We start from the raw sequence: 25,772 nt of genomic DNA, 5'->3' as shown, positions 1-25,772 counted from the left end.
ATCTAAATAATTAATACGAAGAGGTGTTTTGTGGTTAATGATCGCATTAAGTTAGACGGAAGACATTCGCGAGTGTTATTATATCGGAGTATGCAATGAACAAAGTGTATCTGCCTATTTTCGCTTCGTGCCAAGAAGCCGCTTCACGACTCGAAAGTTTATGCGGACTTTTGGGTTAATTCGTTTGGGGTTCGGAGTAGGAGTCTACTCCGAGGGTGGGGGCTTAGGTTTCATCATCATCACCTTTCATCATTTCATCAATCATCAAGAAAAAAATACGTAAGACATGGCTGTATGGGCATAGTTCCCTTTGCCTTACCCTTCGGGGAAAACCAAAACAAAAAAAAAGCAAATAATTCAATTTAAAAAAAAAGAGCTGTCATGTTCTATAAGAGCATTTTCCACAGAGCAATTTTTTTACTATGGAACATTTCCGTCTGATGCGTAGCATCTCTACTTAGTCTGTATTTTTCATTAATCTTTAATGTTTGTTTGTTAAATTGAAACGTCCCTAATATTCCTACTTGAACCATAGTCCTAATGAATGTGTGCTACATATTTAGGTAAATGTTCTAAAATTATAAGTCTCTACCTGCTAGTGTTACAGAACTTGTAAGATTGTTAATTAGTTTTGTGTTCACTGTGATACTTGTGATACCATGAGCCTGGGGTGAGCTTCAACATGTCAGAGGACCTGCCAGTCATTTTTGTGAGTGCTGCGGATGTGGCCACTGCAAACCGTATCATATCAGGTCAGTATCATATCTTATACAGATGGTGCAATGAAAATATTTGTCAGTAGTGATGGAATAACTAAGAGAGATATTAAAGAGACATAATCTATCAATCATGATTTAGGATTAACACAAAAATCTACCTTATTATCACTGTACTGTGACCGCAACCTTCGTTCATCCAACAATCTGTTTCTAAATATTCCTTACCACATCTTCATAATCTATGTCTGCCTTTTCTCATTGATGGGTGTCCCCTCATTAGATTTTTTTTTTGCTCTGAACTAATTCAGTTACCTTACCCTTCTGGGTCTTACTTATTTACTAAGAAGAAGTACTAAGGGGGAGCAAGCATGGACTGTCTTGTTCATACTTGTGCAGTAAGGTGGCAGACAGTAACAATGAGATTTTAGTATATAGTGTTTGGGGTTTGTTCATACAGTTATTTATAGGTATTGTACACATTACGTGTAAGAATTTCGAAAGTTGTCGGACTTGTAGTTCTCTCTGTACTATTGTTTAAAAATCTATCAATGTTGTCATTCATGTTAGTGTACATATAAGTGAATGCCTATACTCTGTATAGGTCGAGTAGATGTAATTTAAATCATGGTAAAAGTAAATTCTCAAAGAGATTCTACTAAATATCATTCTTGCAGAATTAACTGAAATAGACGTATCGGATGTGGATGATGATCTCGTGTGGCAACTGAGCAACAAGTATTACACGGCCCGCGTGCGCCTGCGCCCGCTGGCCGACGCCGACGCCGCCGGCACGGTCGCCGCCGCCGGAGGCGCCGCCGAGGCGCACGTCGTGTACCTCGCCGAGCACGAGGTGAGCCCGCGCCTCCGCCACATCTCTCGGCGTCTGAGTTCGCGCCTATCCAAGGATCTATTTCAAAACACCACCGTTATCGTCATTTTGTAGTGCACGGGCGAGGCGCTGGAGGCGCGCTGTCTTCCCGCGGGCGGCGACGGCGGCGGCGACGGCGGGGACGGCGGCGTGCGGCTGGCGCTGTGCGCGTGCGCCGAAGAGGCGCTGCCGGCCACGCTGCGGGCCGCGGCGCGGCGGCGCGGCTACGAGCTGGTGGCGCTGCAGGCGGCCGCGGCCGCGGCGCCGCCCGCGGGGCCCTTCCCCGAGCTGCACGGGCTGGCGCGCGCGCGCGAGGCGCTGCACGCGCACGTGTGGCCGGGGCTGCGGCGCGCGGCGGAGGCGGCGGGCGTGGTGGACGAGGCGGACGCGGCGGAGTGCGCCGTGCGCGCGGAGGCGTTCGCGGCGGCGCTGGGCGCGCTGCAGGCGGCGGCGGCGGCGCGCGCGCTGGCGCCGCGGGGCTCGCGCGCCGAGCGGCGCCAGCGCGCCGACCAGCTGCTGGACGCCTTCTGCCGCGCGCTGGGGCCCGACTACGACCTGCTGTGACGGGCCGCGTCCGACGTTACGTCGCGGCGACGCCAGCGCGCCGACCAGCTGCTGGACGCCTTCTGCCGCGCGCTGGGGCCCGACTACGACCTGCTGTGACGGGCCGCGTCCGACGTTACGTCGCGGCGACGCCAGCGCGCCGACCAGCTGCTGGACGCCTTCTGCCGCGCGCTGGGGCCCGACTACGACCTGCTGTGACGGGCCGCGTCCGACGTTACGTCGCGGCGACGCCAGCGCGCCGACCAGCTGCTGGACGCCTTCTGCCGCGCGCTGGGGCCCGACTACGACCTGCTGTGACGGGCCGCGTCCGACGTTACGTCGCGGCGACGCAAGCGCGCCGACCAGCTGCTGGACGCCTTCTGCCGCGCGCTGGGGCCCGACTACGACCTGCTGTGACGGGCCGCGTCCGACGTTACGTCGCGGCGACGCCAGCGCGCCGACCAGCTGCTGGACGCCTTCTGCCGCGCGTTGGGGCCCGACTACGACCTGCTGTGACGGGCCGCGTCCGACGTTGTGTTGTAATCTATGACATGTAAGTATATTTGCTTTCAATAAATCCCGACCCTACGATCCATCCCGTCGTGTCGCCGACGGTTGGACTCGAAGGTGAAGGTTTAGATATGCTTAATAAACCCGATGTTGTTAATTTCCTTTTTTATTGTTTGTTTTTGTATACTTAGTTTATATATTGTATTCTCGGCGGGGCGTCCGGCTTGTTTGTGATAAATAAATAATAAAATTAAGAAATCAATTGTATGCCGAGTGAAAGAAGTGCCCGGTCACTGGCGGGAGTGTAGTTTGGAGCCTTGGGTTTTAATACGCCCGACTTCTAAATCGTATTTTCTCCCGAGTGATAGTGCTTTTATACTAGGTACCTGCCTCCTTACAAGAAAAATAGCGAACATTTTCATATCGAAAATCCATATGTTAGGTACTGTAAAGGCCGGAAATACGATAAAGTGACATGCCTCCGGCTGGCACATCGCCGGTGACCAGTGTCATGCGGGCGTCGCACGCCAATATTCTGTCCAAAAAACAGTTATGAAGATATGATCTCGTCTTGGCATCATTTTACATGAAAATGTTATTGTTGGGATAGTCGTACATAAAACACATAATAACGGGTTCTTACCGCGTTTAAAGGAGTCTCATATCCCCATTTAAACGCGGTAAGAACCCGTTATTATGTGCTTTAATTATGATAATAACCGCGTAAACTTAAAACAACGTACATAAAACGTCGTTTAAGGTGTCAACTGGCGTATCTCACTTTTTGCAAAAATGAGCTATAATATACTAAAATGCTCCATTTGATAAGATCTATGACGTCACAAAAGGTAACTGTAAGTTTAATTAAATATTTAAGAAAATAAGGACTTATCTAAAACTGCGCGAGAACGGGATCGAAGATCAAAGAACGGGATCAAAGAACTGCCTTTATAACTTTGGAACCGTTGAAGTACTAATTTCGGTATTTTGCAGGGGGTGAGTACTATTTCGGTACAAATTTTTGGCGTTTGAATCAAAGCGAAAGACCTTGTCGTTAACTCTCGCCAAATTTCGCTCACCGTCAAGCTAGCAAGTGCAATAAAACATGGCTATAAATCCAGAACCGTGATGGTACTAATTTTTTTACAACAGGTACTATTTTTTTCAATAAGAGTACTAATTTTTGGTATGGTCAAATTATTTTTTCGTGCCCATTTTTTTTTGAGGCCGCTAGCTTGACGCACACCTTCTGTTTGTAGATTAGCATTTATAATTTTGTGTACGACCCAGTCATCTACCCTATCGATTGTAAAAGGAGTCCGTACGTTAAACACGTGTAAACTTCATAAAAATATTTATTATTATTTAACATGTACATTGATCATAATCGGCTAAAGGGAATAAATAAGGTACTGGCGGCGGCCCGTCACAAGCCCAGCGGGTTGGGCGTGAGCTGGCCGCCGTGCTGCGCCACGTCGGCGCCCAGCGCCGCCAGGCGCGCGTACTGCGCCAGCGGGCGCGGCTCGCGCGCCGCGGCCAGCAGCTGCGGCACGCGGCCCACGGCCTCCTCGGCCCAGGCCTCGGCCAGCCGCGCCTCGTGCGCCGCGCTGGGCAGCGCCAGCCGCGCCGCCCGCGACGCCCGCGACAGCACCACGGCCGCCGTGTACACGTCGATGGCGGCGGCCGCCAGCCGGTTGAGCACGAACTGCTCGTCCACCACGCCGCGCCCGTAGCGCCGCAGCACCTGCTCGATGCAGCGCCCGTACTCGCCCACCAGCTTGCCCAGCTCGTTGGCCACGGGCGCCAGCGGCGGCGCCACGTGCGGCGCCATGTCGGGCCCGCCCGCCAGCCCCACGGCGCCCGCGGCCCGCTTGGCGCCCTCGCTGAAGATCAGCCCCAGGTTGGCCGCCGGGTTCTTGAACGCGCGCTGCAGCTCCTGCAGGTGCGCCCCCGCGTACTGGATGCCTGCGGCCGGACAGAAGCGACGCTACGTTATTGCGAATACAAATTGCATAAAATAGACAACACGAATTAAATGCGACGAACGACTGACCGGTGAGCGCGACGAAGAGCCTGAGGATGTCGTTGGTGCCCTCGAAGATGCGGAAGATGCGCAGGTCGCGCAGCACGCGCTCGAGGCCGGTGGCCTTCATGAAGCCCATGCCGCCGAGGATCTGGATGGCCTCGTCGACGGAGGCCCAGGCCGCGTCGGACGCGAACACCTTGGATATAGCCGCCTCCAGGTGGTAGTCCTGCGCCCCTGTGTCCATGTTGCCCGACACCATGTACGCCAGCGACTCCGTCGTGTACTGCAGCATCGCCATGCGCGCCAGCTTCTCCTGCGGAACATACACATACATGTACATCTTAAATAATAAACATCACGCCATACTGCATTACAGGAAGTATACAGGTCATGTACGCTGGAACTGCATGCGCGTGGTCGCGTGCTGTATGCAGGTGCAGCCGCGGGCTAGTACCTGTATGGTGCCGAAGTCCTTGATCTTGCGCTGGAACTGCGTGCTGTATGCAGGTGCAGCCGCGGGCTAGTACCTGTATGGTGCCGAAGTCCTTGATCTTGCGCTGGAACTGCGTGCTGTATGCAGGTGCAGCCGCGGGCTAGTACCTGTATGGTGCCGAAGTCCTTGATCTTGCGCTGGAACTGCGTGCTGTATGCAGGTGCAGCCGCGGGCTAGTACCTGTATGGTGCCGAAGTCCTTGATCTTGCGCTGGAACTGCGTGCTGTATGCAGGTGCAGCCGCGGGCTAGTACCTGTATGGTGCCGAAGTCCTTGATCTTGCGCTGGAACTGCGTGCTGTATGCAGGTGCAGCCGCGGGCTAGTACCTGTATGGTGCCGAAGTCCTTGATCTTGCGCTGGAACTGCGTGCTGTATGCAGGTGCAGCCGCGGGCTAGTACCTGTATGGTGCCGAAGTCCTTGATCTTGCGCTGGAACTGCGTGCTGTATGCAGGTGCAGCCGCGGGCTAGTACCTGTATGGTGCCGAAGTCCTTGATCTTGCGCTGGAACTGCGTGCTGTATGCAGGTGCAGCCGCGGGCTAGTACCTGTATGGTGCCGAAGTCCTTGATCTTGCGCTGGAACTGCGTGCTGTATGCAGGTGCAGCCGCGGGCTAGTACCTGTATGGTGCCGAAGTCCTTGATCTTGCGCTGGAACTGCGTGCTGTATGCAGGTGCAGCCGCGGGCTAGTACCTGTATGGTGCCGAAGTCCTTGATCTTGCGCTGGAACTGCGTGCTGTATGCAGGTGCAGCCGCGGGCTAGTACCTGTATGGTGCCGAAGTCCTTGATCTTGCGCTGGAACTGCGTGCGCGTGGCCGCGTGCTCGGCCGCCTGGCGCAGCGCCGCCCGCTGGGTGCCCGCCAGCGCCGCCGCCATGCCGAAGCGCCCGTTGTTCAGGATGTTCATGGCCACCTATGTACACATTGATATCAGAAAATGTTAGCGACAGACTATTTCTATTTATTGAATATATATGTATTGACTCGCAAAGAAGAAGAATATGTATTGACCTTAAACCCGTTGCCGACGCCGCCCAGCACGTTCTCGGCTGGCACGCGCACGTCCTCGTAGTACACCTCGGTGGTGTTGGAGCACTTGATGCCCATCTTGTTCTCGGGCGGGCCCGACGACACGCCCCCGAACGACCGCTCCACTATGAACGCCGTCACCTGCCACACCGGCACCAAGCTTTCAATCGCCGACCTCCAAGACTTATGACTTATGTTTTTTTGTTAGAGAAATTATAATTGACTTTACATAGATTCACGGTCCATCGACAGTTCTAATTAAAAGTAATAATAAATACGAAAATAACTAAAAGATTTTGAATGGTGATGATATTATCTGTATTAATAGGATATTATACTTTGGTTCCACATTAACATTTTTGGAAAATTGAACTGTAAGCACAGATTGCTTAACAGACTCACTAAATGTCAAATACGTTAATGTAAATATCAAATAGTATGTTGATGTACAATTAGATTAAAATATTGAGTAAGTAATGTTAAACCTGAAGCAGCTGCAGGTACCTTATCGACGGTCTTGCCGTCCTTCTGCACCGGCGTCTGCGCGAACACGGTCATGATCTCGGCGATGCCGCCGTTGCTGATCCAGATCTTGGAGCCGTTGAGCACGTAGTGCGAGCCGTCGGCGGCCGGCACGGCCCGCGACCTGCCACACCACCGCGGGTCATATCGTTGCGGCTTATACTTTTGTTATGCGCGATTAAACGTGCTCTAATGTGAACGCGCGATCATTCAAGAGTGTTCTCCCGACGACGATTAAACGACTTCACTAAGTATTTTACGTCCTAATTGTCTTACAGAATTTAAAACTTCATCAACATGACTCAGAAATAAACTACAAAAACGAGTCGGTATAATTAACTGGGAAACCACACTTATTAACAAAGAATAAAATATGTGTGCGGCGGCACCAGGCACTGACTTGATGGAGCCGGCGTCGGAGCCCGAGGAGGGCTCGGTGAGGCAGAAGGCGGCGAACTCTCCGCCCGTGACGCGCGGCAGGTAGCGCGCCTTCTGCTCCGGCGAGCCGAACAGCAGGATGCCCTTGAAGCCGATGGACTGGTGCGCGCCCAGCGTGATGCCCACGCCCAGGTCGTGCGCGCCCACCACCTGCACCAGTTTCTCATCACGTCGCAGGCAATTATAAATGGGGCTAACAACTAAAAGCTCAAATGGAGGTGGCACTACTGTTGAATGTTCCTAAACTTTGACAGTTCTCCACTGACTGTCTGTCCAGCTATAATTCGTGATAAATTGCTATAAAATGTGGAGCAACGTGGAGTGTATCCCGTTTGAAGGATGAACTACAATAAGAAAAGCAGCTATCAATTGAAAAAAGGCAGAATTGATTGAAAATAAGTTTTTCTATGTTTTCTTTCCCGTCTTAAGGGAATAAATATATAACACTATGATTTTACAGTTAAATGCTGTGCAAAGGGTTATTAGTGTAGAAATATAACCAAAACAATATATTTGTTTACTCAAATAGTATGGGGAAGTGTCAAAATTTAAAAACACAACAGTAGCGACACCTGGTTGGAGAAATTGGTATGGGTTTTTATCCTCATTGTAAGATGCTAATCTAGAAATAGAGCCAATCTAAGATGATCGAAAACTTATTATTTTTATTTTCGAATTTCAATCTACGTAGGAACAGGTATTAATGAATATTTAACCACGTTTATTGATGACAAATCATAAATTATTATCATAATTTGTTTTATCTGTTACTTGGACTATCAGACTATTGAACTTTGTTCGAAAGGAGATAATTGACTTTATTACTGCATTAAGGGCCCAATCAAAGTTTAGATTTTTTTTTATAGCTGAATATAAATCCTAACCAGAAGTATGAAACTTGCCATAATATCGAATAATGCTATCATGCGGTTTTTTCCTGTCACGAGAGCCGTTCCACGTATAACTGTGAAATGACCATATAGACACATGTAAAAGCTCGGTAGGTTACCTCGACGAGGCGCGCGTACTGCGTGTTGGTGAGGCCGAGCCCGCCCAGCTCCACGGGCACCTGGATGCCGAAGGCGCCCAGCTCCCACAGCGCCGACAGCGTGCCCTCCTCGATGGACGCCTCCTGGTCATTGCGCGCCGGGTCGTTCACCTGCAACGCACATTTTACCGGTGTCACTTAATTCGTAACAGAGAGCGTCATAAATGTTTACGGATACTATTAGACAATCTGGAATTCCGACAGGTTTACTGAAAATGTAGCATATGTCAATCATACCTCCTGGAAGAACTTCTCAAAGGGCGGCACGAGCTCGGCCAGCATCTGCTTCTGGTCGGGCGACAGCGGCTCGGGGAAGGGGAAGACCTGCGCTGGCTCCATCGCGCCGCGGAACAGGTTGAGTGTGAAGGACGTGCTGCTGCGGGCCGCGCGAGCCGGCGCCGGCCGCGCCTCCGCCGCCCGCGGCCCGCTGCCGCTCAGCGCCCTGCCACAGAGCACTTACTACTATACCACACGCCGGCCTGTGATGATTTACATCACGGGTGTTGTGGAGCTCCATAACCGAAACTATCGGAAATCTTAAATAAAAAACTATCCAAACTGGCTAATATTACATCTATCCAACATTCGTCAATCATGTTTTAGGATTAAAACAAAAATCAACCTTATTTTTCTAAACTTCGTCGGCAACGATGTTGACTATGGTTTGATCGTGGTTTAACGTGGTATTTCCACGGTATTCCGTCAATCAGCATACGACCTTACAAATAACGATCATAGTTAAGTAATAATAACGTGTTCCTCGTCGGCATCCTCTGCATTATTTATATCGTTTTTTCGTCATAGGTAACTTAGTCAGTGTCATTGTGGAATTACTTAAAATTACAATTTGACATGTATGACTTGTACTCGAATGTTACCAAGGAGGTAGGCAGTGGTGCCAGGATGTAATTAATATAAAGTCGAATTATTTACCTACTCACTGAAGCTACATAATATCCCATAATAAATATAATGGCTTGTTAGCTATTGTTTTATTTAAATATCAATACTTTTTGAGATTACGTCATGCTAGGTCAGGAAGCCGTATGAAATCACTATTATCTTCATAAACCCGGATGTACTTATAAAGGAACTAAAACTTAGTAGTCCTTAAAGCCAAGACTTTTATGGAAGCAAGTAGAAAGTGACACCAGATGTTCAAGCAAGTAGAAAGTAACACAAGATGTTCATACACAGAAACTCAAACTTTATTGATAATTTTATGTTTTAAAATTAGTGCTTCATGAAAGAAATAAAATAGTCTATGGCTTACACTATTCAAAATTATGTACTTTTTTCCCCTAAACAAAACATATCTCTTTTAAAAGTTTGATTTTTTTTGCCAAGATTGTACAAATAAGCACCTGGTGAGGGTTATTTTTCTATATTTTCTTGTTAAAGTGTTATAATTGGAAAACTAATTGGAAAAATACTGCTCAACAAGTGTGTATAAAAAAAAAACAATTTATGTTGCTTTGAAAAAGATTTGAAAATTAATGCTTCATTGCAAAGAACATAAAATAATTATGGTGTTTATTATGTAAGATTTACTTTTAATTTATGTTTAACCATTATTTGATGTTACCTGTCTGTTAAAACTCTTTTTGATTTTTATTTAATTATGTAATTATAATATTTTTTTTTTTATTTACTTAGGATACAACATAGCTAGTGAGGAGTGGGTACTATACACATCCACCTACCCTTTCTGTGATGTAGGCATGATGCTATTTTATGTTTTAAAAAAAAAACAACATAATAATTATTATAATTTATAAACTGGTAGTACTTTCAAAAGAACAAATCTTGAAATAAAATTAAAACCGTTGAGTTTATTCAAAATCTCTTATAAATACCTTCAGTCTATATTAGTGTTGTATTAAACATTCATACTTATAATGTTTGATCTCTACTCTAAAATATAAAATGCAACATATGCCAAATGTTCTTTTAAAAGAAAATTCAATTTTATTTTTTTTCATCAAATAATATAATCTCTGAACTATTATATAAGGCCCTTATAAAGGTGAGCACAATAGAAAATCTATAACGTAAAAATCTTTCCTCGAAACCTTTGGCATTATAAAGTATGAAATAAGAGTTCCTCTGAAAGTACATTCGGTTTAAGTTACTACACAGCCAAAATTGGCCCTTGGTCTTACAAGGTTATAGGTGAAACATTCATATATTATTGTAGGGTTCTTCAGTAATTAATAAACTGTTTCATATACTTTCATTAGCCTTTTATTTCCATAATTAAACTGTTTCAATATCGGATTTAACCATAGCGTACATAATAATAATTTGACACTGACAGTGACAGATGTCTGAATGACATCCGGGAATAGGGACGCTTTACATCTCTACAATCCCTTTCTTTCTTGATAAAGTAAGAGCTTAACTTAATAACAAAAGTTTTGTTCTTGTGAACGTATTCAAAATGAACATAAAGCAGGCAATAGGGACCAAAGTTAACATACTAACATGTTTTTAAATTAACATAAAAGTTTCCTAACTTAAGAAAACTAAATCAACTTAAGATAACTAAATCAAGCAACATTCTCTGTTAAATGTGCAGCACTTGCACAGTAAACGATTGTCTCTCAAAACTTATCTAAAGAATACAAAACTTGTACTATAATCTAAGACTTAATGTAACCTTGGCATCATTGATATACTAGATTATACAATGCATCGTGGCTTACGGCTACTAGAAAGTTATTTATTATTATAAACACATTCTAAAATAAGACCCAATACAAAGTCTTTGTACTTGGTAGGAATTTTAGTCATTCGTCTGTCTTTGTCCCTTGTCAAGTCAGTTTTCTTAGACAACTCATTTTCGTGGCATCTCCTAGACACCTTTGGGATTTCTCTTTCCTCCTGATTTGTTGATTTATTTATGTCTATATCTGGTATTTCCTTCTCTTTTTCTTCTATCTGTTCTGAACATTCAAATCTTTCCAAATCTCTTGTATGAATGGGCTGGAAAAATGATGAGTTCCTTCTCACTATGTTTCCATTAGGAGACTGGGCCGCTACTGAATTGCCACTTTTCCAAACTACCGTATGTGGCTCCGGAGAAAATGTTGTTGATAACTTGTTTTCTTTCTTTTGTTTAACTAATACTTTGTCTCCAACTTCTATGTTTGATGGTCTTGCATGTCTCTTCTCATCTGTGTATTTTTTAAGTTGCATTTTCATGTATTTATCCCTGTCTCTCATTTCTTCATCATTCAAGTTTTGTTCTTCTAGATGCATTTCAGGTAATTTAGTTCTTAATTTTCTTCCTCTGAATATATTTCCTGGTGGTAATCCTGTTGTAGAATGTGGTGTTGTTCTGTATGCAAATAGATAAGTTAACAGCTCTCTTTTCCAGTCTTTCTTTAAGCCTTGTGCAATTTTCAATCTTCTGAGGACATTCCTATTTTGTCTTTCAACTTCTCCATTGGCTTGTGGCCACAACGGTGTTGTGTGTCTTAGCTTGACATTGTTAGCTTGGAGAAATTCGTTGAATGTTTGATCTCTAAAAGCTGGTCCATTGTCACATACAATTTCCTCCATGATGCCTTCACGGGCCATAATCTTTTCCAGAACTTTAATTGTTGTTTCAGCAGTCTGATTGGTTGTTATTTCTACTTCAAAGTATCTGCTATAGTAGTCAACAACGAAAAGTAGATAGTGCCCTGATGGCAGTGGTCCCAAATAGTCAATAGCAACTAACTGCCATACTCTGTTTGGTAATTCTGTTGGTGTAAGTGGTTCTGGGGGTGTACTCTGTCTCACAAGCCTGCAGCCTTCACAAGTGTCAATCCAGTATTCCACATCGCTATCCATCTTCAGCCACCAGACTTTCTCTCTTAATTTTGCCTTCATTGAATTTTTAGATAAGTGACCTTCATGTGCAGTCTCTAAAATTTTGGGCACTAATTTCTTTGGAATGATTATTCTTGTTCCTCTTAGTATGATGTCGTCAACGATACATAATTCTGTTTTTATGACTTCATATCTTTTCAAATCTTTTGTCCAAACATCTTTGTTTAAAGCCTCCTTTAACTTAATCAGTTCTTCATCTTCTTGTGTAGCTTCCAGAATTTCCAATGTGGTTACTGCTTTAACTTCAATAAATGATAGTAATGCAACATCTTCAATATCATCAGTGGTTACCTGAGGACTGTTGCTAGTGTTAAGCAGTCGAGAAACTGGGTCAGCTATGTTTGTCTTTCCGGGTTTATATATAACTTTAAATGTAAATGGCTGAAGTCTTAAGACCCATCGTTGTATCCTGGCACTAGGTTTGGAAGTAGGTGAATAAATTATTTCCAGTGGTTTATGGTCCGATAAAATATTGAAATGTCTTCCTATTAGGTACATATACAGACTTTCACAGGCCCAAACAATAGCTAATGCCTCCTTTTCAGTTTGTGAGTAGCGCTGTTCTGTTGGTGACAGAGCTTTGCTAATGTACTTGATGACAACAGGTTGCTTTTCTCCTTCAATATCCTGATGTTGTATTAGAACTCCAGCAATCCCAACTGGACTTGCATCTGTAACTAAAGTCGTTTCACAATTTTTGTCATAATAGCCTAGGGCTGGTGCTCTGGAGATACAATCTTTAAGTTTTTGAAAGGCTTTTTCATGAATGTCAGTCCAGACAAAATCACAGTCCTTCTTGGTTAGGTTCCGTAGAGGTTCTGAAATGGTACTGAAATTGGGAATAAACCTTGCTGAAAAATTGACGAGTCCCAGAAAGCTTCTAACTTCCTCCTTGTTCTCAGGGTGACGAAATTCCTTTACAACTTGTTGGCTAGTCGTTGTTGGCTTGATGCCTTCTGCCGATAGATGGTATCCCAAGAAATTCATTTCTGTCACACCGAACACACATTTATTTTCATTCAATGTTATGCCACTACTATGTAGTTTATTCAGCACCTGTATAAGTCTATGGTTGTGTTCTTCTATAGTTCTTCCACCAACTCGGATATCGTCTTGGCTGTTTGCAACTCCATCAATTCCTTGCAGTAAGTGGGCAATGACCCTCTGAAACATCTCACTCGCACAGCGTATGCCAAAGAATAATCTTTTGTACCTGAATAGACCAAGGCTCGAACTGAAGACTGTAATGTTCCTTGATTCTTCCTCCAGCTCTATTTGGTGGTAGCCCCACTTAATATCCAAACAAGAAAAATACTTACAGCCGTTTAAATCAGCTATAAGTTCTTCAAATGTGGGCAAAGGTACCCGTTCACGTAACACTGCTTCATTAGCCCTGCGCATGTCTACTACAAGTCGGTACTGGTCTTTAGCTTTCTTGGCTACAATGTGGCTAGGAGACACACATGGAGTTGGTCCGGTTACAGGTTCAATAATGTCATAGTCAAGTAATTCTTTTATCAGTCTTTCTTCAATAGGTCTCATGTTAAATGGTTGTCTTCGTATGGGTTGTGCAATAAGTTTTACATTAGGGTCTATGGGAATTTGAAGCTTGAAGTTTAGAAGCCTCCCAACTCCCTTAAATATGTCTGGATACTTATTTACAACGTCAGTCATTTGGAACAAGGGCTCTATTTGGTGAATGGGTCCAACCCAAAGCAAACCTAACTGAGTCGAAGTCTGTCTACTTAAGAGTGATGGTCCATGTCCTTTGTAAACCAGTATTTCGGTCTGTACTTGTTTCCTTGAGTCAGGTGAGTATAGTGTTGTCTTAAAAGTACCTAGTTGGGAAAGTTCTTTACCACCGTATGCATAATATTTTTGATTAACACAAGTATTTAGTTTAACATTCAAACCTTGACAGATCAATTTTTTAAAAGTGTTCTTATCAATAACATTGACAGATGCACCTGAGTCAACAATGAATTTGTAAGATAGCTTCTCTCCGATTAAGATTGTGTACTTACAGTTCTCGCTTTCAATACTAAACACAGAGTTCACACTTTCCTCACAGTTTTCATCTGATGTGTCCTCGTCCGAACTGTCCTCCGACTCTGATGCACTTTCAATAACATATTTCACATACTTCTTCTTTTTCTTTTTGTTCACACTGTCTTTTGGTTTACCTTTCTTCGTTTTACAACACTTTGAGAAGTGACCTCTAATGCCACACTTGTCACACTTCATATCCAATGCTGGACACACTTTACTGGATGCAAAATGACCCTGTCGGCCGCACCTAAAGCATGTTGATTTTGATTGTATTTTGTTAACATTATTTTCTGGCACTTCTATACTGATTTCTTCTTCTTCATTTGTTTTCTCCAACTCGTATATCCTAGTTATTTCCAAAATTATCGCTGGTGTAATATCTTTCCCTTTCTTTAGGAATTTTCTTTTCAATTTAGCATCTGCACATTTTTCAATAACCTGGTCGCATATAGCTTCGTCGGTGTTAGTAAAACCACAAAATTTGCTTTGTCTACGCAGTTTTATTAAGTATTGTTCCATTGACTCATTCTTGTTCCGAGTTAGGTTCCTAAATTTTTGTCTCTCATATGCTCTGTTTACTTCTGGCTCAAAATATAAGTCGAGTCTGTAAAAGCACTTTTCAAGCTCCGTTGTTCCTACGGCTTCATTTTCTGCTATACTTTCATAAATCTCTTGAACGTCTGGTCCCGCCTGATGCAGTAACCTCGCGATTTTTTGTTTGTCGCTTAAGCCGATTTGGCCGTCCAAATAGTATTGGAAGTTCCTTTTCCACGTTCTCCATCTCTCTGCGACAGTGTTCGCGTTTTCGTACGGATTGAATTGAGGTCCTGCTGCCCCGATTGCATATTCTGTCGCCATCGTGGCTTTTTCGTGGTATCACATAAAATCGAGAAAATTATGCAATCGAATCACAATCTTCTCTGCTCATCCTCGTCGCCAATATTTGTAGGGTTCTTCAGTAATTAATAAACTGTTTCATATACTTTCATTAGCCTTTTATTTCCATAATTAAACTGTTTCAATATCGGATTTAACCATAGCGTACATAATAATAATTTGACACTGACAGTGACAGATGTCTGAATGACATCCGGGAATAGGGACGCTTTACATCTCTACAATTATCTTATTCCTTATGTAGGTATGGTTCTATAATAAAATTAAACATACCTAAGTACCTAATAATCAATTATAAATGTTACAGTTTGATAACATAATAGTATTCAGTCAATGTGGAAGTAGACAAGATGTGCCCTTGGCACAATAAGAGCGTTGGGCACGGGTACGAGGTCGCGGTCAAAGTCCGCGCTATGTTTACCTGCAGGGTGCCGCGCAGCGCCCCATGCCGCTGCTCCAGAGCCTAGCGCTGCGCATCACTGTAGCGATCACCTCCACTCGCTTTCTTTACCCACCACCGCCTTGCTATTCAGCGCAATCTACTACCTAGGCCGCGAAAAACCTGCTTCAAACACAGAATGATATTGGGTCACAAAATCTAATAATAAAGTAATAATTATAGGCTTATCCGATTTAGATTTTTGTCACTAAGTTTATTATAACACAACTAAAAGACACGGATGATGGGAGTGAACTGATGAAGTGGAACTTTTTGTAGTGTACTTTTTATTTAGAATTTATGTGTGTACGATAAACTCGCCAATAGCCAAATGAAATGACTTATGACAGTGATATGACATGATGACAGACTACTAAGAGAAGATTTTTTTAAAATTTTTTGGCCTGGTTACATGGACCTTTAGGCCAACTAAGAGAAGATGGTTCAAACCCAACTGCATGTTTTTTTTTTGTCCCCCCTACCTCCAATTAACCAAGCCTGTTGGCCGACTTGTATTAGGACGGTTCGTGGCAGTGTGCTAGGCACTTTGCGAGTTTAGGTAAAAGATGAAGTCTATTATTTTTGAAATTAGAACGTTAAACACTCTACAGCGCCATCTATTTTTTTTTTGGGAACGTAGCTTGTAAAGTCAAGTAAGGGTTTTTTGATTTAGACAAATTATCATTGGTAACGTTGGTAACCCTGCTTTGAAGTTGACAATTGACATTGACAGTATGTATATTATGTATGGTCTGTTATGCCGTCAAATCGGTTTTACATTACGTTTTTACCAATCAAATTTAATTTAAAGATTTCCGGTGTAATTATATATTTGTTTATTTCTTAATAGATTAATTAATGAATCATTTTTCATTTGTATACATAATGTTGGGTTTCTTTTTGTACATTTTTGAAGTGAAAAAGGAACTTTTATTCGGTTTATCGTTATCAGTTTTATACATAACCTATTATCTTGTGGAAGTGGTCAAGGTAACTATAGAAAATGGTTTCGTTTTCAAAAGAAACATATTATATCCATTACAATACTCCTTTAATACTGAAGGAAATAAAGTTTTTACCTGGTAGGTAATAAGTCTAATAAGGGTCCATGAGTCATATTTGTATGGCAGATAAGTTTTCCCTCTGAGTATAATCCAACTGTTTCTACTACAGGTGTGTTGCAAGATAGTAAGGTAATAAAGTTGATTTTACCTTACTACCTCTACATTATCATTGTGATAAATGCAGTTGGAATCTGTATTTGGATTCAAAACTTATTATTGCACACAGATATTAGAAAGCTATTGCAGTATTCAACTAGCCTCCTTAATTTAGTTTTGCACCATCCTCTCCAGTCCTGCACTGACTGATTTCATCTACAATATTTTTTTAAATGTTCAACAGTGATAGATGTAATTTTTTGATCCGAAATAAACAATTTTATTATTATAGCCCAATTGGAAGAACATTTGACTGTCACCTTGAGGTTGCAGGATCGAATCTATTACTGGCCCAACAACAACAAACAATGATAAACAACTAATTGTTGTAATTATTGGGTTTTTACCTTTAATAAAAACATTTATTTTATTTGTTAACAATTATATTTGAATTTGTTCTCTAAATCATTTTTTGATCGTATGATTATCATATGCTCAGTGGTGAAGGGATACATTGTGATGAAACTCACATTCCCAAGAAACATCTTTCAGAGGTATGTGATCTAACCTGTATAGGGCTGGTTTTCCCTTCAATAATTGGAAAGTCAGTCAATGTGTCAAATCTTCAGGTTAGATAAGCAGACCTTATCAATATTATCAAAAATCAAGGCTTTGTAAAAATGGGGTAATGCCAAGGAGGTGATGATGTATCAGTTTTTACAAATAATGTGAGAAAATCATAACATGGTGGCAGAAACCGATCCTGGTGTGCGGCGCCGGCGAGTTCCGGCAGGTGCTGGAGGAGCGCGTGCCCCTGCTGCGCGAGCGCTACTGGCCCACGCCGTGGTGCGTGGAGGCGCGCCTGCAGACCGTGCTGGGCTCGCTGCTGCGGACGCGCTGGCTGCCGCCGCCGCGCTTCCGGCGCCAGCTGCTGGCGCTGTCGGACGGCGGGCAGGTGGCGCTGGACTGGCTGGAGCCGGCGCCGGCGCCGGCGGGCGGCGACGCGCGGCCCGTGCTGCTGGTGCTGCCCGGGCTCACGGGCGCGTCGCACGCCGACTACGTGCGCTGCCTGTGCGCCGCGGCGCGCTCGCTGGGCGCCCACGCCGTGGTGTTCACCAACCGCGGGCTGGGCGGCGTGGCGCTCACCACGCCGCGCCTCTACTGCGCCGTGAGCCACGCCGACCTGGCCGAGGCCGTGGACGCCGTGCGCGCGCGCTGCGCCGGCCCGCTGCTGGCGGCCGGCGTGTCGCTGGGCGGGCTCATCCTGGGCCAGTACCTGGCGCGGCACGGCGCCGCGGCCCGCGTGGCGGCCGCGCTGGTGGTGTCGTCGCCGCTGGACGTGGAGGCGGGCGCGGCCTGCATCGAGCGCGCGCCCAACGCGCCGCTGGCGTGGCACATGGCGGCGGCGCTGCGCCGCACGCTGGCGGCGCACCCCAGCCTGGCGCGCGCCTGCGACTGGCCGCGCGTGTCCAGCGCGCGCTCGCTGCGCCAGTTCGACGCCGCCTTCACGGCGCGCCACTTCGGCTTCGAGTCCGTGGACGCCTACTACGCGGCCGCCACGCTGCGGGGCAAGCTGGCGCGCGTGCGCGTGCCGCTGCTGTGCTTGTGTGCCGCCGACGACCCCTTCCAGCCGAGCGACGGTGAGTCGCATGTACTTTTCGGTTAGATCGACGCTAGTGTATATAGTCGCCGGCGGACACGCTACAGAGGTGACGAGGGCGTGGTTGTGCTTGCAGTGCTGCCGCGAGGCGAGGCGGCGGCCAGCGCGCGCGTGGCGCTGCTGGTGACGGCCCGCGGCGGCCACATCGGGTTCCTGGAGGGCTGGTGGCCGGCCCGCGCCGCGCCCGACCAGTACATCGCGCGCCTGGCGCACCAGTACTTCGCCGCGCTGCTGCAGGCGCCGCAGCTGCTGCACGTGCCGGCCTGACCCACCCCCCCGACCAGCAACCCCGCAGCGGCGGCGCCGCACGAGCCCCACAGTGCCTTCGCCCCGCGCCCCACCGGCTCTGCCCCACGAGCCCCGGAGGAGCGGCGCCGTGAGACGCAGAACTGTTTTGTGATATTTTTCGATATTGTAATAGGCGCGAGTGAGATTTTAGTATTATATTTATTATATACATTTATATAGTTAGGGCTACACCCCACACGGCTCGACGCGAATCGTGCGTAGCCCGCGCCGCACAGCGTAATTCGCCGCAGCGAGAAAACGATAAGTCGCTTTGCAAATGCGAAATAAACAACAACTAGTACTCTTTAGATTTAATTATATTGTTCCGGTCCGCCTGAGGCCCGTGTTGGTTATAACGTTATCAGATCAAACAAGTCGTGAGGTCGCAATTTCTCGCTGCGATGAGACCATACAAGAAATATACCTATGCTTGGAGCGATCGGCCGTGGCATGCGATGTGTGACATCTGCCAGTTCCACGGTCCGACATCGTCGCGCTAGAACACGTGTTCACGCTTTATACAACACTGGTATGACTAGTTATACAATTGAGCACATATCATGACTGCGAAGGATTCGACTTATACATGAATAAGAAACTTTATACATATATCGACCCTCGCACGCGGCCGTACGTCGCGTGCGTTTTAAGTGGCCTTTATAGTATTACTTGCACAACGTCGCCTGTATATTGGTGATTTAAAAAGGGTATAGATACATATATAAGCATTTATTACTTAATGAAAATGGTTGCAAACTTTTCACATACATGTCTTTCAACAATAATAAAATTGTGTTGATCGCCGAAAAGTTACACCATTATCACGATACAAAATGTGTCTATAGGTACATATAGCTGTTTGGATCGGCAATGCAATATTGTTTTATGACTTTGTGTGTATGATAGATATACAATATTTACATATTAAGTCTTTTTATAAGTGTCAGGCACAACAAATTATAACTTATTTCCTAAATGTAATTTTAGTTTATTTCGACGTTATATTTTAAGGTCTAAACGCTGCGATTAACTGATTGAATTGTTATTATTGCATCTTACGAGATTTGTTCCTAAGTGGGTCCGCCAAACTTCCAGTAAATCACAATCATCACAGAACTTCACGGGTAAATCACAATTAAATTATTAGTCCAAATGATGGGTTATCGTTATACGATAAACAATTAGCATCGCGCAACAAGTGCCGACCCGAGACATGCGCGTGGACGTGCGTGAAGTAGAGGTAAAACGGATGCCTGTTTGGCCGGACTCTGGATATCCGGCTAACCTTGTAGCGAGCGTGGAATCTGCACTGCATAACAAATAAAATGTTTTTTTTTAAAGTGCCTTTAGTCACTGAGATAAATGCTACTACTTAAAAATGATATGGATACCCAGACCCAAACTTTCTATCCATTATTTTTTTTTAAAATACAATTTTGGTAAATAAAACACATCGAACAATAATAACATTTTAATGCACAGAAGGAACAAAGGTAAATACAGCAAAATACAAATCTAGATAGCGCCATCTATATTATTTTTGGGCAACATAGCCTAAAAAGTCCCTTATTGGTAGTCTCTGAGAAATGCATGAACAAACATACATACATACACCTATGAAATGCGGCAAACGTGTTTGAAACTCCATGTAGAGTAACAAAGCTGAATAGATGTTTCCTCAATCGACGGGACCCGTTCGGGCAGATTACATGTAATACGACCGATTTAAAACAATGTTGCAGTTTGATTCGCAAATAAACTCAAAATAAATTAGGTAGTTTATAGAAAAATCAATGGTAACTAGGTATATATATTAACTAGTACCCGAAAACTTAACTATGTAGGTATTCCAAACTATCATTATTCACCCAACGTTAGAAGAAAACATTACAGTCTTTTTTACTTGCACATGAAAGAGACAATGCTATGTCTTCAAGGCCAGCGCGCCGCCAGTGCATGGTTTATTTCGGCTTAAACAGTTCTTTCGTTTTAAATTAGGTCGCATCAAAATTTTATTTTGACCATGTGCTACCTTACCGCGTAATTACGAGGTAAATCTAGCTCGGCTCTCTGATATCCGTTTCATCTCTAGTGTGTAGTATATGTGTCCATGCGCAGCTTCAAGCCGTTCAAGTGGACATTTGTCCGCATTTGTAAGGTCCGTAACCAAAGGAAATAATTTGTTAAAACTGGAGTTCTTTACACATTGACACGCTTGAGGCTTTTACTAACTTTAACTTTTAGTTAAACTATTATTCTGTTAATATCCTATTTGAAGATGGAGAAAAAAGCAATATAGTTGCTTTGATAGGTATTGCTGATAAAAATACGATTTCACATTGTATAAATTTGGGATCAATGGAATATATCTGGAATCATGGGATCCAATTCCGTCCGTGCAATGTTGGTGACAGTGAACAAAAAAATGGTCCATTCTACCATGTCGGTATTAAAGCAAAAACATTTTGTTTATTTAATAATGAACAAATGTTTCCTTTGTAAAATAAATAGTTTAACTTGTTTATAAATATACTTCTATTGATTTTTGTTAAATTATAAGGAGAGTTTATTAAATCATGTTGTGTATGTTGAGTATTTTATGGCACAAGAACAAAATATAAATAAAAAAATCGTTATTAAAATCTAAAATGTATTATTTACCTATGATTGGACCTATTATAGTCGAGTCAGTAAAGCAGTAAAATAAGTATAATTTCCAAAGGGGCCTGCCCCTTTGGAAATTATACTTATTTTTGACGTTGATATTTTTATTCATTTTAGTGTGTGTTGGTATTTTTATATTAATTTAAAATTAGAAACATTTCAATGGGGCACATCACACTTTGACTATTTAAACAAAACATTACATTTTTAAACCTAAAGTATTTTATGATTCTGTACAGGCACCGTCATACCAAGCCAAACCGTGTTGATATTGATCTATGTTTTTTCTTGATTAAAATATATTTAAGTTAAATATGGCTGTTTTGTTAACAACATCAGCTATGCCGATGACATGGTGCTGCTGAGCCCCTCAGTCAATGCTCTAAAGCTACTGATAGCAATTTGTGAAAGGTATGCTGTGGCTCATGGACTCAAATATAATGTAAAAAAGAGTGAGATATTATTGTTCAAATCTGGCGTTAAAAGGTACTCAATTCCTGCAATAACTCTAAGCGGGTCTCCTTTTGAAGTTGTTCAGCAATTTAAATATTTGGGTCACTGGGTCACGGATACTCTAAAGGACGATGTAGACTTGGATAACACAGAGCACTGTCTATCAGGGGTAATATGCTAGCACGTAGGTTTGCACGATGTTCTTACGAGGTGAAGGTTACCCTGTTCAAAAGCTATTGCCAGAGTTTATACACATGCAACCTTTGGAGCAATTACACCAAAAAGACCTTCAGTGCTCTGCGCGTTCAATATAATAACGCCTTCAGGGGGTTGTTGGGGCTGCCCTGGCGCTGCAGTGGCTCGGGGATGTTCGCCTCTTGAAGCACTGATGGCTTCCAGGCTGTTCTACGCAAGCGTGTGGCTTCTCTGTGGGAGCGAGTGCGGGGCAACAGCAACAGTCTCCTGAAGGTGGTCTCACAAAGGATGGACAGTCCCATCCTCACTCACTGGATGTAATTACATGCACGTGAAATCCAATGAAAATTATAAATTTTACTAACTTAGATATAATATTCTATTACTAACAAAATATGGATAAATATCTGAAAATAAAATATTTCATTCATTCATTCAAATAGAAAGAAGAAAATGTTTTTTGTTAGTTTTAGATCTGTCTTTATTTAGTACATAGTCAGATTTTTATAATTTATCCGGAACCTTGTACACAACCCAATTATACGTCATAGGAAGAAACAATATAAAAGTAAAAATTAAAGTTACTTCAAAATCTGCCAATAAAAAAGAAGAAATTATATTTTGTTGAATATAATGTTAGAATCAAAATTCTGAAGTCAGAGCAACCATAACCTTCACCATTCACTTATTAAAACAAACGCATCACTTACTTGCAAAGCCTGAAAATGCTTCACTATGGTTATTTTACTTATGACAACGCTATAGGGAGGGTGAACATGCAGTTCGACCGTCATTCTATTTGCGCCGACTTCAGAATTTAGATTTTAACATTGTATTCAACAAAATATTATTTCTTATATCAGGATCAAAGCAAATGGAATTCCAAAGTGTGCTTACTCCAGTGGGAAATAGGCGTGAGTTATGTATGTATTATTTCTTACTTTTTATTTTACTGATTTTGAAGTCGGTTTGTGTCCGACAGGCCCTCGACTGTTTTGCAATTTTCTCACACCATTAGTAATGATATTACTTATGCTATTAACGACCTCAAACACACGTGTTTAGAAGCCGATACAAACGGGTTAAATCGATAACCTCCTTCTTTTTTGAAGTCTGTTAAGAATAATAAGTATATTTACTTACATTTGTATTTCTTTTTGTGTCCTCAAAATACGAGTTCTCTTTTACTAATAAAAATATTGTCATCATAAAATATATTCTTCGTAGTGGGTCATCAATAGCAGGCGTCCACGTCACACGTGCACCTGCAGCGAGCTGTCCCAGGCGCGCGCGTTGACGTGCCGCAGCGTGGAGCGCAGCGCCGCGCCCGGGCCCAGCGCCAGCGTGCGCGGCGGCGCCAGCCCGCGCGGCCGCGCGTACAGCGCCTGCAGCGTCTGCTCCCAGCGCACGGGCCGCGCCGCCAGCCGCGCCAGGCCGCGCCGCACGTGGCCCGCGTCCGCGTAGCGCGCCGCCTCCGTGCACGCCCACACGGCCAGGCGCGGCGCGCGCACGTCCAGCGCCCGCAGCGCGGCGGCCAGCGGCGCCCGCGTGCGCTCCATGAGCGCGCAGTGGAACGCGCCCGCCACGCGCACGCGCGCCGCGCGCCGCACGCCGAAGCGCGCGCCCTCGCGCTCCAGCCACGCCAGCGCCGCCTCGTCGCCCGCCACCACCTTGCAGCCGGGGAACAGGTAGTTGGCCACGGCGCACACGGCGCCCGCCACGCCGCGCTCGGCCGCGTGCTCGCGCGCGCGCAGCAGCGCGTGCGGCAGCTCGGCGTCGGGCGCCAGCCACACGGTGAGCATGCCGCCGGGCCGCTCGGCCGCCGCCGCCGCCATGGCCGCGGCGCGCAGCTCGGCGAAGCGCAGCGCGTCCTCCAGCCGCAGCGCGCCCGCCGCCACGAGCGCGGCCAGCTCGCCCAGCGAGAAGCCGGCGGCGGCGCGCGCGCCCGCCACGGCGCCGGGCCGCTCGTCGCGCGCGCGCTCCAGCGCCGCCAGTGACGTCACCAGCACGCACGGCTGCACGCGCCGCGCCAGCTCCGCGGCCGGGCCCTCCGTGCACACGCGCCACACGTCCCACCTGACGCACACCATTGAAGGCTCATTCCATAATTTATTGATTTATCGTTATTTCATTTATTCTTACATCTATAGTAAAAAGCAGTATTCAAGTTTTTATTTTCTCTACCATGCGGTCAGTATTTAAACCATAAACAGTTTTTTACTATGCAGTTAAGAGTGTAGGGATGCATTCAGTTCCCATCCATTATCTAGATGGCGTATATATAGCAGATTCAGCATAAAATGAAAAATATTTTGGTTTTTCACATTTACCATCATTTTATAAGACATGTTTGCAGAAACAGGTGTAACAATAACATATTTTCAATAAATGATTGTTTAATTTTTGTGCTGTATTTTTGTTTTGTTCTGTGTCATTTATAAGACTTTAGCAAGTATATGTGTAGTATGGCAGATAGAAAAGGCATTTGCTCAACGTAAAACAATATTATTTAATTCAGAGAGAAAATATTTCTATGTGACATTTGAAACCGTTGTTGTAGTTGCAGTGTTGGTCAAGTAACCAAGCATCACACTGCCAGAGCCAAAACCGGGAGGTCGTTTATTTAGTCTTATGATATAATCAAACAGGTGCAGCACCAGCATCCTGGCTCACCTTATTGGCCTCAGCAGTGTTATGGTTTATTGTGTCGGTCTCTTTTTGTCTGGGTGTACTCCATTTATGCTTCCATGCATCCATAATTTAAACGGTCGCCACAGAAATATGGCAGATATAATTGGCGTATGTGCAATATAAAACAAAATTTAATTTGGAGAGAGTTTTCTATGTGACACTTCAAAACAACAGTTGTTGATCAAATAACTAACACACAACATCTATGAAATATCATACCCTAACACTTCAGATGCCAGATCATAAAGTTGTCTGGCGGCGGGCACATCCTTCAGCTGGCGGCCCATGCCCACGTGCTCGGCGCCTTGCCCCGGAAACAGCAGCACGGTGGTCTCGCGCGGATCCACACGCAATGCCGCCTGGCGCTCGCTCGGCGCCGCCGCATACGGTAACGTCGCCCACTGCAGCTCCGCGTCCTCCGGGCGAGCCTCTCCAAAGGCGCTCGCGTCATCCAGCAAGTTGCGCAGCGGGCTGTCCCTGGCGGCGAGCCCGGCTGGAGCCCGCGTGCGCTCTCCGTCGCCAGCGCCCGAGCACCGCGCCCGCATTCCTCTGGCCGCTCTTGTAGCACGGGATAAACACGCAACACAAAACATGACGCTTTTATTGAACGTTTAACAATTCTCTTTATTTTCTATAAGTACCTAAACATAACCCTTCATAACATTATTTTGGGGAAAGTCATTTTTTTAATTGGTGGGTATTACATAATTAACATTACACACTATAACGACACCACACAGAACGTAGGTACCTAATTGAAAATTTAATTTTTGATGGTAAAGGTAAAATCCAAGTAAAATCGCAATATTCTGTACAAGGTCTTTGACTGGAATAATATGGTCTGGTCTTTGTGGTCGTATTTTCTAAACTTCGTTGTGAATATCTTTTGTCTATGGTGTGTTGTCAGTATTACCCATAGGTATTACCACCTACACGGTATTCACGCTTGCACGCTTCAAATAACGATCACAGTGCATTAATAATAAGGTCGATTTTTGTTTTAAACCTAAACCATGATTAACAAATGATTGATAGTTGTAATATCTCTATCTAAGGTACCAAGAAACTTGAATATCCCCCTGTGAGACCGCGCTTATTGCTGACGCTGCGCTGCTCTGATCAGGATCAGACCCTATTATTCGCCTGTCACGTAGCATCTCTACTTGGTCTGTGGCACAGAACACTATTACTCCTGTCTGTGGTCTG

General features: G+C 44.8%; 4 protein-coding genes across 4 annotated transcripts; 2 read left to right on the top strand and 2 right to left on the bottom strand.

The window, feature by feature from the left end:
• Positions 1 to 397: 397 nt before the first annotated feature.
• On the top strand, positions 398 to 2,151 carry LOC126375232 (uncharacterized). Its single transcript, XM_050022136.1, has 3 exons — positions 398 to 752; positions 1,394 to 1,569; positions 1,663 to 2,151. Exons 1-3 carry the CDS (start codon positions 683 to 685, stop codon positions 2,149 to 2,151), a joined length of 735 nt encoding a protein of 244 aa, XP_049878093.1. The 5' UTR covers positions 398 to 682.
• Positions 2,152 to 3,979: 1,828 nt separating this feature from the next.
• LOC126373682 (very long-chain specific acyl-CoA dehydrogenase, mitochondrial) lies at positions 3,980 to 15,808 on the bottom strand. The gene is made up of 9 exons (XM_050019918.1): positions 15,438 to 15,808; positions 8,432 to 8,636; positions 8,156 to 8,305; positions 7,109 to 7,296; positions 6,691 to 6,832; positions 6,169 to 6,327; positions 5,924 to 6,070; positions 4,694 to 4,979; positions 3,980 to 4,605 (listed from the first exon to the last, which is right to left on the bottom strand). Exons 1-9 carry the CDS (start codon positions 15,491 to 15,493, stop codon positions 4,067 to 4,069), a joined length of 1,872 nt encoding a protein of 623 aa, XP_049875875.1. The 5' UTR covers positions 15,494 to 15,808; the 3' UTR covers positions 3,980 to 4,066.
• Positions 15,809 to 16,223: 415 nt separating this feature from the next.
• On the top strand, positions 16,224 to 20,789 carry LOC126373810 (phospholipase ABHD3). Its single transcript, XM_050020128.1, has 3 exons — positions 16,224 to 16,445; positions 17,370 to 18,255; positions 18,352 to 20,789. Exons 1-3 carry the CDS (start codon positions 16,314 to 16,316, stop codon positions 18,540 to 18,542), a joined length of 1,209 nt encoding a protein of 402 aa, XP_049876085.1. The 5' UTR covers positions 16,224 to 16,313; the 3' UTR covers positions 18,543 to 20,789.
• Positions 20,020 to 25,772, bottom strand: LOC126373815 (probable malonyl-CoA-acyl carrier protein transacylase, mitochondrial). The gene is made up of 2 exons (XM_050020141.1): positions 24,786 to 25,772; positions 20,020 to 23,951 (listed from the first exon to the last, which is right to left on the bottom strand). The coding sequence occupies exons 1-2, from the start codon at positions 25,157 to 25,159 to the stop codon at positions 23,129 to 23,131; spliced, it is 1,197 nt and encodes a 398-aa protein (XP_049876098.1). The 5' UTR covers positions 25,160 to 25,772; the 3' UTR covers positions 20,020 to 23,128.

The sequence above is a fragment of the Pectinophora gossypiella genome, chromosome 2, assembly GCF_024362695.1.
Source record: "Pectinophora gossypiella chromosome 2, ilPecGoss1.1, whole genome shotgun sequence".
Taxonomy (NCBI): Eukaryota; Metazoa; Arthropoda; class Insecta; order Lepidoptera; family Gelechiidae; genus Pectinophora; species Pectinophora gossypiella.
The sequence above is the reverse complement of the archived record's forward strand: the minus strand, read 5'-3'. Positions and strand labels throughout refer to the sequence as shown.